The 17,589-nt window shown below is 48.6% G+C and overlaps 1 protein-coding gene and 1 long non-coding RNA gene across 2 annotated transcripts in view; both read left to right on the top strand.

Moving 5' to 3' along the window:
• LOC120671237 overlaps positions 1–5,777 on the top strand; it is a 34,913-nt gene extending 29,136 nt beyond the window's left edge. The window contains exons 5-6 of the long non-coding RNA XR_005673550.1: positions 3,833–4,534; positions 5,462–5,777. This is a non-coding gene — a long non-coding RNA (uncharacterized LOC120671237). The remainder of the gene's footprint in view (positions 1–3,832; positions 4,535–5,461) is intronic.
• A 3,415-nt stretch (positions 5,778–9,192) lies between these two features.
• LOC120669581 (soluble starch synthase 1, chloroplastic/amyloplastic-like) lies at positions 9,193–16,987 on the top strand. Its single transcript, XM_039949371.1, has 15 exons — positions 9,193–9,505; positions 10,661–11,046; positions 11,577–11,654; positions 11,736–11,860; positions 12,566–12,647; positions 12,738–12,911; positions 13,002–13,083; positions 13,976–14,067; positions 14,172–14,234; positions 14,310–14,399; positions 14,871–14,995; positions 15,081–15,189; positions 15,265–15,317; positions 15,456–15,495; positions 16,349–16,987. The coding sequence occupies exons 1-15, from the start codon at positions 9,193–9,195 to the stop codon at positions 16,505–16,507; spliced, it is 1,971 nt and encodes a 656-aa protein (XP_039805305.1). The 3' UTR covers positions 16,508–16,987.
• Positions 16,988–17,589: the final 602 nt, after the last annotated feature.

Here is a 17,589-nt window from a genome sequence, read left to right as displayed (position 1 = left end):
CCGGGACTCGATCGGCTCTTCAAAGCCGATGCAAGAGTCGTCCCGGGGAGCCGACCACGGCTTGGACTTACGTTTACACGTGTCTTTGTATGCAGGAAACTGTTCGGAGCACGTCTGCACCCTCCTGATCGGGTATAGGTCAGGTGGCACGCCTGGTTTTCATACATCCTCCGGGCGCGTGATGGAAATTGCGGGCCGTCGACGAGGGAGCAGTGCCTCTAGCGCCCTAGCAACCTCCCGGCTCTTCGTGTTGCCCGTCGTTGCTCGCCGGTGGGTTTCGGTCGACAACAGGACCCCAGAGATCCGGCTGCTCAGCTCCTTAGGGCGTAGTTACGGATAACTACACGAGTCTTGACATAGTAAGAGGGGGTACCCAAGTCCTGAGGTACCGACAGTGGCCCCCGGGCCCACCTCGGGAGAGGTACGAACCCGCAGGTGGGGCCAGGATCATGACGCAATGCTGATTGGGTTGGCGTGCCCATGTCGAGAGCGAGTGCTCCGGACCCCTTCAAGGCCATTGCACTTGTCGCCAGGTTCTGGTACTAGAGCGCTCTCCACAGTGCGGCGAAGGTGCAGCCTTAGGGTACGGAACCGAGCTAAGCGGACCTCGAATTGCCCAAGGAGCAAGCACTACTTACCCGGACTCGGCTTCTGGCGACCGTGGCGAGCGGTCTCCACCGGAGCGGGCCACCGGAGTGGACTTGGAGCGCCGCTGGTGCTGCTGCTGCAACAACTAGTCCACCAGAATGCGGCTCCCCGCGACTCCAGTTCTTGTTCTTCTTCTTCTTGCCACCGCCCTGAGCGGTAACACCGGAGCCACCAGCCTTGGTGTCTCCGTCTTGGGGGGCTGAGTGCCATGCACGGCCCTCAGCAGCCCTGGCACACTTGTCTGCCAGGGAGGAAAGCATAGTAACGCTTTCCACCTCGTGCGTCGCCAGCTTCTCGAGCATCTTCTCATCACGTACCCCCTGGCGGAAAGCAGTGATAATAGATGCATCGGAGATACGAGGAATGGTACCCCGTACATTGGTGAAGCGCGAGATGAAGGCCCGGAGCGTCTCTCCGGGTTTTTGCCTTACGGCGTGAAGGTGTGCCTCCACACCATGCTGCTGGTATGCGCTGGCGAAGTTCGCTGTGAACCTCGCACAGAGCTCCTCCCAGGACTGGATCGTCCCAGGTGTGAGGTTCATGAGCCAAGTCCGGCCTGGCCCAGACAAGGCTACATGAAAGTAGCTCGCCATGACGGCGTCATTACCACCAGCTGCTGTGATGGCGGTAACGTACACCTGCAGGAATTCCGACGGGTTAGTGGTACCGTTGTACTTCTCCGGCAGGTGCGGGCGGAACTTGGACGACCATGCCACCGCGCGGAGGTGCTCTGCCAGCGCAGCGCAACCCACCCCGGCCACCGGGGCGCACGCCTGTATCCGGGCATTCACTGGAGGCTTGGGTGCTGCCACGTCCAAGTCGGCGTTGAGGTTGCGTCCCTCAATGTTGAGACGGCGCTCTCGCGCCCTCTCGACGGATATGCGGGCATCCTCTCCCGCGCGCCGGCGGTTGAGCTCCGCCCGCAAGTCTTCTGTCCGTGCACCCCTCACGGTGGGGGAGCGCACAGATGCCGACGCACCGCCCTGGCGCTGGTGGTAGGGTACCACCGCATTGCCGGGTGGAGGTCGTTGCCCAGTCCTTACAGAACTGGGGGAGGCCTGAGCCAGGTGCCCGCCACTGCCTCAGGGCGTCTGGCAAGGCTGCAGCAGCCGGAGGGTTGCGAAACAACTCCCTAGCCGCCGTCAGCGCTCCGCCGCTCGCACCCTGCGAGGGGGCCCGTGACGGCCGCCCTGTCCCTTGCCGTCGAGCAGTGCGCGCTGCCGCCGACGGTGCCTGCCCCATAGGCACAGTTGCCCCTAGAGCAGGAACTCGAGAGGCGTGTGGCGTGGAAGATGCCACACCCTCCGTCATCTCCACGTCGTCCACACGAACCATGGAGACGGGGAAGAGATGAACTGCGACCAACTACGTCCCCACGGACGGCGCCAAATGTCGTGGCCTTTTGGGGGTACCCACAGCCGGGTGGCGGAATGCACCCGCCTTTACCCCGAGGGGAGTACTCGGGGAAGTGCTAAGCTATTAGGTCGATCTAGCTTCGGGCAAGAACGCAAGAACACACGGATTTAGAGTGGTTCGGGCCGCCGGAGCGTAATACCCTACATCCACTGCGGGGTGTATTGCGCTATGAATGAGTCTATCCTCTGTCCCCCTTTCACTAACGGGCGTCTCCCTTTTATAGAGCAAGGAGGACGCGTACACGGACGTTGGACCCCGACAGGTGGGCCCAACAAGGATGTATATTTTACTAGACAGTAGTAGTACTACAGTGATGGAGAATCTTTTGCCGGATACACTTCATCATCCTGTAGACTCTCTGGCCGAGGGGGGTCTTCTCCTGTCTCATCGGCAAGGCGCCCGTTGAGGCAGTGTAGGTTGCGGCGTAGACTGTTGGGTCTACAGTGTAGGCGTTATGATACTCCGTCGCCGAGTTGTCGTGTCTAACTGGTGTAGCAGACTGACGTGCGTGGTGTGAGTGGCGCCAGTGGCTGTACAGTGTACCTTGGTAACGCGCGGTCAACAGTACAGCCTGGCGAAAGTCTCCTCGGGCTCTGATGTGGCAGAGCGCTCTCAATGCCTCCCGCATTGAATGCGGTAGGTGGCCAAGTCTTCCCGAGGAAGCTTGGCAGCCGCGCGCGCATCTGCGTCTGCGGACACGTTGCGGCTCCGGACCCCCCAGGCGGGGTGTCTGTTCCCTCCCGGAGAGGGGTCCGGATAGTATATGGGGTCCCAGACCCTGTGGGGGGTCCGGGCCTCCCGGCCGTCTGAGCGCTTTTTTCTCCAGGACACGTGGTGACACCGGACCTGTCCCGAGCGGGAAGTAGGTCCGGGGCTGTTTGATCCGGTGAGACGGGCCGGACCCCAGAGATCCGGCTGCTCAGCTCCTTAGGGCGTAGTTACGGATAACTACACGAGTCTTGACATAGTAAGAGGGGGTACCCCAGTCCTGAGGTACCGACAGCTATAACGTTGCATTTTTCTATGGTATATATCTCACATCAAATTTTTTGATGGTATATATCTAAATGTCAGTTCTTTTGATGGTAAGAATCCAATTTTCCCTAAACTCTTCTGCCACTGTTGGTCGTTTTCAATAGTATTCCCTATATAAACTGCTTCGAATCACTTGGTCCTCGTTTATTGTTACTTGGGATGTGTAACCCCCTTACCGTCTGCAGAGAAGTCAAAAAATAATCAGCTTTCGCCCTTCCGTCCCATTCATTAGTTACATATACTTTATGCTAACCTTGTCACGCTTGCCAACAGAATCCTTTCGTTCCCTCACTAAAAAAAATGCACAACTCACCTACGTTGCCTGACACAAGCCTCATACTTCATGTTACACCAAAAACAGCTCGATTCAACGAACTCTTGTTGTTAAAAATACTGAAAGCATCTATGTTGCAGACACCAAACATTCTGCAATTACTGCAGACAAATAAACAGAATCAGGTTAGAATTTCAACACCCAAACAATGGTTCTCCCCACTATCTATGCATTATCAATAGAAATGCAGGTTTGCTTTATTCCTTGCAAAGTGTATTTCAACCAACGTTTATAGTTTCCATCTGATATATTTGTTCCCAACGTTTATAATATTTCTCATGTCTGTCCATCAGTATAGTATACCTTGCCATTTCCACATTTTCCAGTGTATATTTAATTAATGCACATTTCAACAGGCTGCGTAGCTATAACAAAAAATATCAACCTCTTCCTTTTCAGGTCTTTTTGCACAGCTACTTTTTAATGATATAGAATCCCAGCTTGAATCAATCGTCAATCCTACCCTGTCACCTACCTTTCACAACCCTGCACACACTGTCCAATCTGTTGAGATCTCCATTGACCCCCAGAGTGAAAGTAGCTTTGACATCCCCTCCTCTGACCTAACGATTCCGCTCATTGACGCCACCTTCTCCTTGGCCTCCCAGTTGCTGCCCGAGGTTATGCACATGAAACTAATCGTAATCTTCAAAGCTTTCATGGCAGCAACAATTGCGTCAGCTCTTTGGCGGCGTTTGTTTGATTTCTTGTGCGTCTACTGTAGTGCTCTCAAAATGCCACAGGTACCCCACTTCATATTGTGCTTCCAGACCTACAGGCACCCTCGTATTCCTCTACCCTTACTCCCGCTGCACGGCTGCAGTGGCTTTGCCTGACCTTTGCAAAAAAATGTCAAGGCTTGTGTGACGCAAGGCACCCTTGTATGGATCATTGTCTTCATTGACTGCTTACCAGAGAGCAAGTCGCTAATGAAATCGAGAGCATGCACAAATGTCATCCTTAAGATGGCACCTCCCGTTTTACTTACCATTGCCCAGGTCGTTGAAATTACTAGCTTGCTACTGTATCGCTACATGATTGTTGCGTGCGTTGCTGCTCGACTCCGCTTCTCCAATCTCCGTCTTGCCAACACAAGCCAAGGTACGCCACGATTTTAGTTCAGAAGTCAAAGAATATAAGTGAATGATTGCAATAATCTCTCATATACCTTTTACTCAGTGGCGAAGCCAGCCTGACAAGTGACCTAGGGCGGAACAGTACCAGTGAAACAGTGCAACGCGCCACGGAAGGCGCACGTGCAGGCTCGCTGGCCGCTGGTGCCCGGCGCTCCAGGCCTCCGGCCGCTCCGGCGCAGCGGCGCAGGGCCGCGGCAGCCCACGGCGCCGGCCGCCTCCGCCCTCCGTCCCCCGGCCGCCGCCCAACGCCCCCGCCGGCTGCCTCCACCTCCGTCCACCGGTCGAGGCAGGCTGCCGGCGGCCGGCGGGAGGTGCTGCCGCCGAGGGTCGCCCGAGGCGGCCTGCAGCAGTGCACGAGACGACCGGACGGGGCGATGGGGCGACGGCCGGATGGCCGATGGGCGGCCGGGCGGCCGACGGGCGGCCGGGCGGTCAACGGGGGGCCGGGTGGCGGGCGCAATGGCTAGAGGACGAGGCGACGAGCTGCGGCAGGCGCAGGCGGGCGGGGGCCGAGGGTGCGGTCGCGTCGCGCGGCTGGCTTGGGCTGCTAGCCAAGCGGCCACCAAACCCCACGCAAACCCTAGGCTGCGCTGGGCTGAAGCCTGAAGCGTCCCGCAGCCTAATACTCGGCCCACGAGCCACCAAGTCTCGGTCCAGTACGCGGTTGCCTGTCTTCCTCTCAAATTTCAGCGTCGTCCTCGCGTCTGGCAGTCGCCGCCGCGATTTGCTCGCTTCCCGACGGCGTGGAGAACTGAGGTCTGAGGATATCCTCTACTGCTCGGCCAAGGCGACTTAGGGCGGCTGCCCGAGCTTGCCCTAGTGGTGGCTCCGCCCCTGCTTTTACTGTTTTCCAAGTTTGTTACCATCCTCACCAACTCATGCACGTTTGCAGGCGATCTTCAGGGATGAACTGTGCTGGCCATTTTGAGAAGTACACCCTCCATCACCTGACGGAACCATGTTCTTCAACCCGCGCCGGCACAGGCGACCTTTTGCCCCGTATCGACTGGAGCCACCGTCTATGTAAAGTTAATCGTTCCCGTTTAGCCAATGGCGAGACCAGATCTATGTTTTCTGCAATATACTTTTAGAACATATGCAACCATGCGCGCTGCCTTCAAATGAATTGGTACTCCCGCTTAGTCTTCCATTTGACATCCTATTCTTGATGCTTTATCGAACACTAAAGATGACCCACCTTTCCTTAATCTTTAGTCTGTGTTACACGTCTCTAATCTCTTAATACGATTCGCGCACCAAAAGCTATGCGGCGAGCGTGGCCACGTCATCAACGAAAATCTCGGCCGTCGATCCGGCGAACAACGGCCGGCGGCTGGCCAAGCCGCCCCCACCGACCCACCCTCGCCCCCGCCCCCGGCCGGCTCCTCACGCGCCTCGCCGGCCGCCCCCGCTCCTGCTCCGCCCCGCCCCGCTCCGGCGGCGGCATGGGCGAGGTCTACCCCCAGCAGCGCGGCCCGCACGGCTCCACCTCGCAAGCCGTCGCGTCGCCGCGACCTCCGCCTGCGGCTCCACCCTCGGCCTCCGCCCTTCGCCTCCATCCTCCGATGCAGCTCCTTGCGGGCAACGCGGCCAAGGCACGCGCGAGGCCCAGCCCCGGCGTCACGGCCCCAGCGCGGGCTCTTTGCGGGTGCCCGCATCCACGAGAGCGGCCCGTGCGCCGCCTTCCTCCTCCTGCTCCGCGCGGTGAGCTGCACCCCGATGTGGCGCGTCCCCGGGTTTGGCGCGGCCGGCCTGCAGATTCGGTGGCGGCGCCCCGCCGCGAGGTCCTCGCGGAGACGACCTACAGCGGCAGCCACCGCTGTGCTGCTCCCTGTCGCCCGCGAGGAGGCCAGATGAGGCACTCCATATAACTTTTTCCCCATCGCAGAGAGCCGCCGTCGCAGACTCTTGGCTGGGATCCGGCCACCACAGATTGTCCAGGTAATTTCTTTCTCTTAAATTTTGATTTCCTTTTTCATCCATGATTTACTATAGATATTCCCTTCAAATTCATCATTCAATATCTCGTTGCTGCCCTTCGATTCCTCCTCAGTCTCTCCACCGGCTGGAGGTCGCTGCTGCCCTCCGCTTGGTCCCCAACCTGGTCGTCGCCTCCCTGCTGGAGTAAACAAACACCACAGCGGCTCCCACGCGCCTGGCGAGCGTCTCATGGGCATGGTGCAAGACTGCAAGTATACCGCACTCCATCCCCTACCTTCCACCGTTTTTTCTCCCGGTGCTTACCGACGTCACATTCGATCGGGCACGCCCGCGATGCATGGCCAAAATAAGAGGAGGCACAACAACTAAGCATAATGTCGGCCTAACAACCGCGAGCCTCCTGCTCCTCCCTCTTGCATTGTCCACGGCACCTCCATCTTATCATGCACGGCAGCCATTCATGCCTGTGATGGCCTAGGGAACGAACAACATATATGTGCATGTTATATGTTTGACGAATTGCCCATATCATCAGCACTTAGTTTACTCTGTAGAAGTTACTATTCAGTTAATGTATAATTTCTCAACCTGACATGCAAAGATTCATTGGAAATACAGTGCTACGGCCTCATCGTTACTGTGTACCTTTGATTCATCTGATTTTTTTTCACTGGAAACCAATCACCAATCAGCCTTCCATGCTTGTAAGGGAATTACAATACGTCGCATATTTGTTCCCTTTTGGTCAAGTATCTTATAACTACTGTTTTGCTATCCAGTTGTTTTGTTAACCCTAAAATATATACTAATACCTATGTGTTGGTTTACTCACACAAATAATTATACTGTGTATCCTGATTCAAATTTGCATTGTACTTTCAGAAAACCAGAAGAACAGCCGAGCCCAAGTTGAAAAGAATAGCGAACAACAGGTATGTAATGTAAAGAAGTTTATGCTTGATGCATCATATTACAATAACTGATATTAACATTGATATATCATAAATCATAGGAAATCATATTGGGTGTATTGTGTTCTACCTTCAATTTATAGAATGACAACTACACATATTTCCTTTATCAATTTGCTGTGACATACTTTGATTTCAAATGGTATTCAATATGCATTTCTGACCGAGTACAGCGAAGAACGGAACCAAATGGTAAACCTAGAAATAGAAATTCCATGCTCAGAGAGTAATCAAAGTAGATCGTCAATGTTTTTGTGCACACACATTTGTGGTGATATCAACGATGAAAGAGAATTGATGGCATTAGAAATCCAAATGCTGCAGACGATCTATGGTGTCAGGGTAATAGACTTCAACTCACATAAAACCCAAGTCGTCCAATTAAAGTTTTACCTGCAGCCTACGACTTTTACTCACAAAATCCAAAAATTACCTTTTTCGCTGTGCCACTTACACCGTTCAAGAGTATGGTGATGTCTCATTAATCATTCAAAATTATAGAAATGAGATATATAGTTACCTTATGCGTACATCCAATTTTAGAAAAGAGGGTGATGACAAACAATTGGCTTTGTCAGTTTGCGGCATACTTTGAGAAGTGTTGCTCTGTAGCTGCTCCCCGACAAGCTTGATAATGATATGACGCGCAATGAGTTACTCAAGTCCTTTACCAATATTCTCCGTCTCACTAACTACTTTTCTCACAAAGATCCTGGAGCAGTAGGATTTCATATTCATCGTATTGAATTCATATAGTAACAACCAATGTTATAGACTTATAGTGAAAATTACACGTTTCAGTTTGTTCCGAGAGTGGTAAAATCTAAACTACTAGCTACAATAAAGTGATGATGCAGGAAAGCGCACTCCTAGATCTTCATTTCTACATTTGGCTATGATCATCATCTAATGATCCCTCACTCAAAACCAGCAGAAATCACAAGCTGTTCAAAGGCAACAGATACAACTACAATCACAATTGGCCCGTCACAGGCCTTGCGCGGCAATGCCGCGCGCCTTTTCTAGTACACATCTCGAAGTGCCCCTAAGAGGTCCGCGCGCGATATGCACTAGTTGGTGTTCGGTAGCACTGGCGACACCCTATCGAAAGCCCACAACCTCAACGTCAACCACAAGATACTCCTGCCAGATCGAAACGCCCACAATTCACGTCCCTCCTACCACAGACTGACGGAACCCGCACGCAGGCCCAAGCCAAGGACTCAAGGACAGGGAAGAGCACACGCAGCGGCCGCCTCTTCGTCCGAAGACACGAAAAGCTCCCGTCTCCGTCTCCGAGCGCGACACCCCGATGACGGGCCCCCGGTGAATCGGCCAGCCGTTTCCTCCATCCCACACCACACGCGGCCACTGAAAGCGCTCCGACCTCGTCCCGTCCGTCCGTCAGCTTCGTCTCCCGTGCACGCTCCGTGTGGCAGCCTGGCGCCACCCCACCTGTCCACCCCACCGCGCCACTTCCTCTTCCTCTGACCCCCCGGCGATCCGTTTTTGCTGTGTGCTTCAAACCAAAAACCCCTCCTCGCCTCCCATCCCTCGCCACCCGGGAAGCGCGCCCGAGGCGGCACCCACCCCACCCCACCACACCGCGAGAGAAGAGAAGAGACGACACGAGACCCGCCCCCGCCCCCGCGCCGCAGCCTCCTCGACCTCCCCCGCGCGCGATCCCCACGCACGCACGCCCCCGCTGCAGATGGCGACGCCGGCCGTGAGCGCCGCGTGCCTCCTCCTCGCGCGGGCCGCCGGGGCCCCGGGGACCAGGCGGGGCGGCGGCGACCAGGCGCGCCCGCGGCGGCTCCAGCGGGCGGTGCGCCGGCGCTGCGTCGCGGAGCTCAGCAGGGAGGGCCCCGCGCCGCGCCCGATGCCGCAGCTGGCGCCCCCGCTCGTGCCCGGCTTCCTCGCGCCGCCGCGCGACGAGCCCGCGCCCGCGCGGGAGCCGGCGTCGACGCCGCCGCCCGTGTCCGACGACGGCCTGGGGGACCTCGACCTCGGCCTCGAACTGGAAGGTAAGAGCGACCCATCCAATTCCTGTTGCTGTTTTTTCATCGACGTATGTTCAGAGCGCTGCTGATCGGTTCGTTCAGCCCGAAATGCGTCTGTGATGTTGGGTAATTTCGTGTTGAATTGATGGTAGTTAGTATTGATCGACTATGCATGATTACTAGTAGCATGTGAAAAAAAAAACTCGAAACCCGCATTTGAGCCCACGCGTGGCGACTCTGGCGTCTGTATTGGATCATGAGACGATGGGGTTCCGGGTGGCGTGTCGATGCCGGTATGATGCGGGGCACTGCAGAGGTTTCGATAGCCGTGCACGTGGACGTGGTTAGATCTGAGCAGACATAGCATAGATATTTTAGTAGGAAGAGGGATGGGGCTAACTCAGCCACTCGGGTGACACATATGTCCTTGCAAGTACAAGGAAATTGGCATGTTTGTCTCTTCCTTGGCTTGTTGGTGCGATTGTAACCTGTGTTGCAAGTGGTTGTACTCCATGGAATATCCTATCAGAACCTTGGGGTATCCTATGTCTACCAGAAGCTGATTTTACCGAATCAGCAGCCCTCAACATTTTACTGAAGCACTGAGACCGAGAGTGGAATGGCCAAATCTTAGTCAGTTGATAGAAATCAGAAAGGACTTTCAGCGGACATGTGTTATGGAATGACAATAGCTATATGTTTAGTAGCAAAAGAAAATAAAAAACTCAGAATTTATCTTATCATCCTTAGATTATTAATATTTGTGAGATACCATATTCTAGAAGAGCCATAGCACCTTCTAGTTAGTCACATGGTCCTTTCACTGGACTACTAGTTCCAATTTGGTACGAATCTATTATTTTGGGGCCTTGCTTGATTGATATTTATTGATACGCTGTTGGACCACCTTGCTCTCTTCCTAGGACCACAACTCTTCTTTGTTTCCTTGCATATATTTAACACACTGTCTGACCATATGATCGAATTTAGGAAACTAGTGAGCATCTGGCAACCTGAATTTGTCATTTAGCTGATAACAGAATGCTGGTACAACCATTATTATTCACTCGTAGACTTGTTTTGGTATGATGGAACAAGAATCCGTATTGTGGTTTTTACTTGACATTCTGCTAATGTTTTGGCCTTAAGAAATATTTGAATCCTTCATTCCACATACAGAGATTGCTGAAAATTCCATCAACAACACAGTAGTTGTGGCAAGTGAGCAAGACTCTAAGATCATGGTTGGAAAGGAGCAGGAATCTGAGATCATGGTTGGGAAGGAGCAAGCTCGAGCTAAAGTAACACATAGCATTGTCTTTGTAACTGGTGAAGCTTCTCCTTATGCAAAGTCAGGGGGTCTAGGAGATGTTTGTGGTTCACTACCAGTTGCTCTTGCTGCTCGTGGTCACCGAGTGATGGTTGTAATGCCAAGATATTTAAATGGTACCTCTGACAAAAATTATTCAAATGCATTTTACACCGAGAAGCACATTCGGATTCCATGCTTTGGCGGTGATCATGAAGTAACCTTTTTCCATGAGTATAGAGATTCTGTTGATTGGGTAAGTATTATATCACCTTATTGTTTCTGATTAGAATTAATAGCTTGCTACCTTTGTCTGTAAGATTGTGCTGATTTTTAGTCATGTGAGCTTCTTGACATGTACATGTTCTAATGTTACTTTAGAACTTAATGTTATTGGTCCCATAGTCTTCAGTGCCCTGGATAACATACAATATTTTCCATATTAAGGTAATGAGGGTTCCAAAATGCTATGATGTGTCCATGAAATCAGCACACTTGTGCCTCTTGTCCTAAAGTCTTATGCATCTGTGGTCTTGCTTCTGTGTTGGCAAACATGATACTGACTAAAGATGACATTAGAGATAAGGATTAATGAAATAATGATATGCTTGAGGTAGCAGGAAACTTTCAAAGGCGGGGAAGATCATGTTTGTTGATTGCCACTATTTGCAGGAATGTCTAGTCAGTACATGCCATGTCTTTCATCTGGTTGCAATTGTGATGAAGGATTCTTATGTGTTTGGGGTAATTTTTTTTCGATTCATGCTAATTATGTCATTTGTTTAGGTGTTTGTTGACCATCCCTCGTATCACAGACCTGGAAATCTATATGGAGATAAGTTTGGTGCGTATGGTGATAATCAGGTAAGAAGCTTGTTACATTAAGCTCCTATTTGTTCTGTTTAAGTTTCTATCAGAAATTTGATCAAGTGATATGTCTTGCAGTTCAGATACACACTCCTTTGCTATGCTGCATGTGAGGCTCCTTTGGTCCTTGAATTGGGAGGGTATATTTACGGACAGAATTGCATGTTTGTTGTGAACGATTGGCATGCCAGCCTTGTGCCAGTGTATGTTGTGAATCTTCTCATCTAAATCCTGCAAGCCTACACCTTTATTCATTGTCCTCAAAGCTCTATTTTTCAATGCCTGCCATATTCCATTAACATTCATTGATTTTCCCCTCCTATCAGTTCTGCAACATTTTCAGAATTAAATAGTAATTTAGCGCAGCAAGATTTTTTAAATAGTTAATTTTGTATTCAACTTACTATTGTAATGCTAGTTCTTAGCCTATCAAACTATCAGTTACAAATACTCTGAACCATCCCTTTTACTTTGAAACAGGAAGTCATGGTTTGGATAGCAGTCGTGTGTCATTGCACGTGATATCTGTGAAATGACAATCATTTAATTTCTAGAGACTGATTTATGTGGTAAACAGTAAAACCTGGTCCTTTTATGTGTGACCGATAAAGACTCGCAAAACACCAAGCATACACAATGAACAGAAGAGTTGAGTAGTAGTCTTGCATCAGGTTATTCTCACACAAAAGAGTTCACGTGATACTTATTTATTTTGACGCGTTTGCTCATGGTTTTCCGCTTACTGTGAGTTATCTGTATCACTTTGAAGTGCGGTTTTAGATGCATGCCTTTTGTGTTCTGCTGTCTTCCCTTTTCTATTGTTCCCTTCAATTGGCTTCACAAATGCTAAATTAGCTTCCATTATGTAATCACTATAGTCCTAACATTTATTTATTTTTTTATTTCAGCCTTCTTGCTGCAAAATATAGACCATTTGGTGTTTATAAAGACTCCCGCAGCATTCTAGTAATACATAATTTAGCACATCAGGTTCGAGCTTATCAATTTGCAATTTGCATTGTCTATATACAATCTGACAGTGCAGTTCACTCAAGACCGTATATCTTTTCATTCTGGTAGGGTGTGGAGCCTGCAAGCACATATCCTGACCTGGGGTTGCCACCTGAATGGTATGGAGCTCTGGAGTGGGTATTCCCTGAATGGGCAAGGAGGCATGCCCTTGACAAGGGTGAGGCGGTTAATTTTTTGAAAGGTGCAGTTGTGACAGCAGATCGAATTGTGACTGTCAGTAAGGTGATATTACATATAACAGTTTTATGTAAATAATTTTTACATGATCTTCTGTCGCCTGTCTTCCACTTTTCATCTACGTTTCATTTCCAGGGTTATTCATGGGAGGTCACAACTGCTGAAGGTGGACAAGGCCTTGATGAGCTGTTAAGTTCCAGGAAGAGTGTGTTAAACGGTAACAACATTCATGTTTACTTATTTGCTCTTCAACTGTTTCGTGGAACTTATTTTAAAAAACTTTTTCGTGAAACAACCGAGTGGGATGATAAGAATTACTTGCTCCGATCACAAATAAGTAATTCTTTTGGGAAAAAGTCTATCACCCCCTCAACTATAGAGGGTGGACTACATAACCCCCCAACCTATGAAACGGTTTATATCACACCCTGAACTTTCCAAAACCGGTCAAAGTACCCCCTAAAACAGTTTCAAAAAATCATAGTAAATCACAGAAAAATCATAAAATAAAAAATCCAATTGTGTTGGACTCCAAATGAGTAGATCTATACAGTGAACATATAATATGGTATGCTTTAGTACATTTTTTTACAGCTATGAAGAAAAAGCATAGATCTAAAGGTACAACAAAAAAATACTAACGCATACCATATTATATATTCACTGTGTAGATCTACTCATTTGGAGTCTAAAACAATTTGATTTTCTATTTTATGATTTTTATGTGATTTTTCAAAACTGCGTTAGGGGGTAATTTGACCGGTTTTGAAAAGTTCAGGGGGTGGTATAGACCGTTTCATAGGTTGGGGGGTTATGTAGTCCACCCCCCATAGTTGAGGGGGTGATATAGACTTTTTCCATTCTTTTGGGGTTGCCTTAAGTCAATCATTCGAAAATTTAATTGCAAATTACTTTCTATGTGTTGAATTTAGAATATCTGAAAATGATACGAGTAGAATCCTCTTGAAATGTAATTCCACGAAAGTAATACTTTTGCTATGTTTTAACTAAAATTATTAGTCAAATTTGTGTTTTGGAAACCCTTTTTGTGTTCAGGCGTCACTTATTTGTGATTGGAGGGAGTAATTTGTTATGGCTCTACTCTGCAGGAATTGTAAATGGAATTGACATTAATGATTGGAACCCTGCCACGGATGAACATATCCCTTATCATTATTCTGCTGATGATCTATCTGGAAAGGTATGGTGACACTTGGGATAACTGCCTCCTATGTTCATTCTCTTCCTCCCATTTCTCAAATTTCTCATTCACTAATCCTTTGGGTCCTGGCATTGTTGTTTTAGGCCAAATGTAAAGCTGCATTACAGAAGGAGCTGGGTTTACCTATAAGGCCTGATGTTCCTCTGGTTAGATACCAATGCTTCAGACATCATTTTTTCTCAAAAAAATATAGTGGATTGATTTATTAGCTTGATTTACAGATTGGCTTCATTGGAAGATTGGATTATCAGAAAGGAATTGATCTCATTAAACTTATCATGCCAAACCTCATGCAGGATGACATTCAATTCGTAAGCACTGACTCTTTTCCGTGAGAATAAGCACAACACTGTGTCAGACATTCAGTTTCTGACAAAATATTCTAATGTCCTTGTGCAGAATTGCTTTCTCCATTCCCGCCCTCTCTTTTCAACTTGATTTTTTATGTATGCTTACAAATGGCGCTAATATGTTCTTGCACAAGAGAAATTTTAAAAAGAGGTTTATGGTTCCCTATGGATTCAACATGTTTCTTTCCAAAACACTGAATTACATTTCACATGCATGCATGTGCGCATGCTTAAAGAAACATAATTTACTTAACAGTATCTCAACGATAGCTGTGTATTGGAGAAACTAGAGCCATGTCCTTATTCTTCTCCTGACTCCTGAGTTCTTTGTTTTCTTCTTTCAACTGAAGACTGATGAAGGATAGGCGTGAGTTACCTTATGCCTAAAATTTGAGTTGGTTGACAAATGATTTTTTTAATTATTTAATGTAGGTCATGCTTGGATCTGGTGACCCAGAGCTTGAAGACTGGATGAGATCTACAGAGTCGAACTTCAGGGATAAATTTCGTGGATGGGTTGGATTTAGTGTTCCGGTTTCCCACCGAATAACTGCAGGGTATACAAACAACCCATTACCAAAGGACTCACTTGCCATCTCATAACAAATACGTTTTTTGAGATATATCTCCCTTTTTGTACAGCTGCGATATATTATTAATGCCATCCAGGTTCGAACCTTGTGGTCTGAATCAGCTATATGCTATGCAGTATGGTACAGTTCCTGTTGTCCATGCAACTGGGGGGCTTAGAGTAAGATAATTATCCTTAATGGCTTGTAATATCAGTACCAAGGCAGAATGTTCACCTTTTTCTTTCATTGAACAGGACACAGTGGAGAACTTCAATCCTTTTGGTGATAACGGAGAGCAGGGTACAGGGTAAGTATTGCTCCATTTTAGAGTATTTGCAGGCTCTACATCTTCTTGTGTGGAATCAATTGAATGCTTACAATGGTTCTGTAGCTTGCTCCTTTCATCAATGAACTGATCAAGTTTCACTGCATACATACTTTACAGGTGGGCGTTCGCACCCCTAACAACAGAAAACATGCTTTGGGTGAGTTTCCATTAAACTTCATTCCTTGAATCATGTTACATCTTAGCCATAGAATGTCCTTGTCGTTGTACCTTAATGGCCCTTTTTGTGGACTAAACATTGATGAACTCGGTTGAGTTAACATCATCCGTCTAGTTGATTCTAGTGATGACAGATTTACGGGAAAAGGTGCTTGATTCTGGTCTCTTGTTAGTATATGGAAAGCTATACTTAGGGCTTGTTCGATTAATCGCCTCCACAAGGGGATTGGAGAGGATTGAGGGGGATTCAATCCCTCCCAACCCCCTTCAATTCCCTCCAAACCGAACAAGCCCTTGGGAAATGAAGCCCTAAAAATATAGTTCAATATGAATGCAGCAGCTACCCCTCACCCTTTTAGTTCAACACTGCTAACTTGTGCAAGGTGCATGTGCATTACATGTTTGATACATGCTTCTGACGTGCAAATAGAGCTTTCCTTTTGTTTTCTTTTTGTTCAATACTTAAATAGAAGTGATTTATAAAGAATTTGATTAAAACTTCCACTCAATCACGTTTCACCTCAATCAATGTAGTTACTACTCTGTCCAGAATGTTATATGTGTACTAATTAATTGCTTTGACCTTGACTAATATGTTATAGAACCAATCCTGGAAACTATCAGTTATGAAAGCTACAATTCTTCTAAGACAATTGAGAGCAGTGTAGAGAGTTTATGCACCCCAGGCTTCAGGATTCATTTGTTTACTGTTTTACTAAAATGCGGTGCCTATTTTTTTTCTCTTGGCCCCAGCAATGGTAAAACAAACCACTGTTGTAATGGGGCAAAGCATTTCACAATTGGTATTTTGACACTTAAACAATCTTTTTCAGACATTGCGAACTGCGGTTTCTACATATAGGGAACACAAATCTTCCTGGGAGGGACTCATGAAGCGGGGCATGTCAAAAGACTTCACATGGGACCATGCTGCGGAGCAATATGAACAAATCTTCCAGTGGGCCTTCATCGATCAACCTTATGTCCGGTAAAAGAGGGAAGCACAAGTAGTGTCTCGTTGAAGATCTTCAGTTCTTCATCCTTCCATGAGCAGAAGGATGTGCGAAAAACCCTGTACATACATGGAACCATGGAAGCAGACTGGCTATACACCCTCCACTGTTCAGGTCAACCTTACGGCCCCTGCTGCCGTGGCTGGTTTGTCTCAAAGGACGTGATGCAGTGCCAACTCCAGATGAATGACAGTTTTGAAGAATAAGGAGGATGCTGGAAGCGGTCCCACGCAGGCAGCCTCTCGATGGTACATATGAAATCAACTGGATTCTATTTCAGTTACACTACTCGCTGTTTTCTTAAGATTGTTGCTCATGACATGTTGTCCTTTGCATGTAAGGGTTCATAGCTTTTGACCCTTTAGAGAACCATACCTCGTTTTTCTTGATGAACCACCTGAAGAAAGGGCCCTCTTGTGCGCGCTCGTTCTCGACCATTAGCTGAAGGTGGTCACTATTGATGGCTACATCTTTCAGTGTCAATGGTGCCCGTGCATCGAAAGCGAAGCTGTGAATGTGATAGTATCGAAGAATCTTGTAAAGCGCAAGGCCGTTCGACTGGTGTGCCGTGTGTCCACGGGCACGGGCTTGCATGCTTTAGGAGGTATATTATCCTTGGCGTGACCACACCCTGTCCGCTTGGCCAGTAACCTTCGGAACAAGGGCACGGCCTACGCCGCCACGCGACGCGAGCATAGGTCATTGGAGCCCTTCGGGGGACCAAGCCTATAGGGTCTGGCGGGGAACTTGCAGGGACCTTCATTCCGGACCCCCACATCAGTTTGGGATCGATCCCTGATCGTCTTGCTTGTCCAACCTAAGATTCCTTAACGACCAGTTACTAAGTCGTTAAGGTCTTATTCGGTTAGACATGGATTCATTCCGAATCGAGAATGATAGGAACTCATAATAGGTACATAAGAGATCGGGATTCTAGACTCATAATAGATACAATAAGAGGCCGGATTAATTCCACACCTCCAAACTCATGGATGGATTCCATATCTTTGAATGTGGGTATATAAGACTATTTTGTTGCAATTAGTTTTTGACTCGGAATG

This window comes from Panicum virgatum, chromosome 4N (genome assembly GCF_016808335.1).
Source record: "Panicum virgatum strain AP13 chromosome 4N, P.virgatum_v5, whole genome shotgun sequence".
NCBI lineage: Eukaryota > Viridiplantae > Streptophyta > Magnoliopsida > Poales > Poaceae > Panicum > Panicum virgatum.
This window is presented reverse-complemented; position numbering and strand designations above follow the sequence as displayed.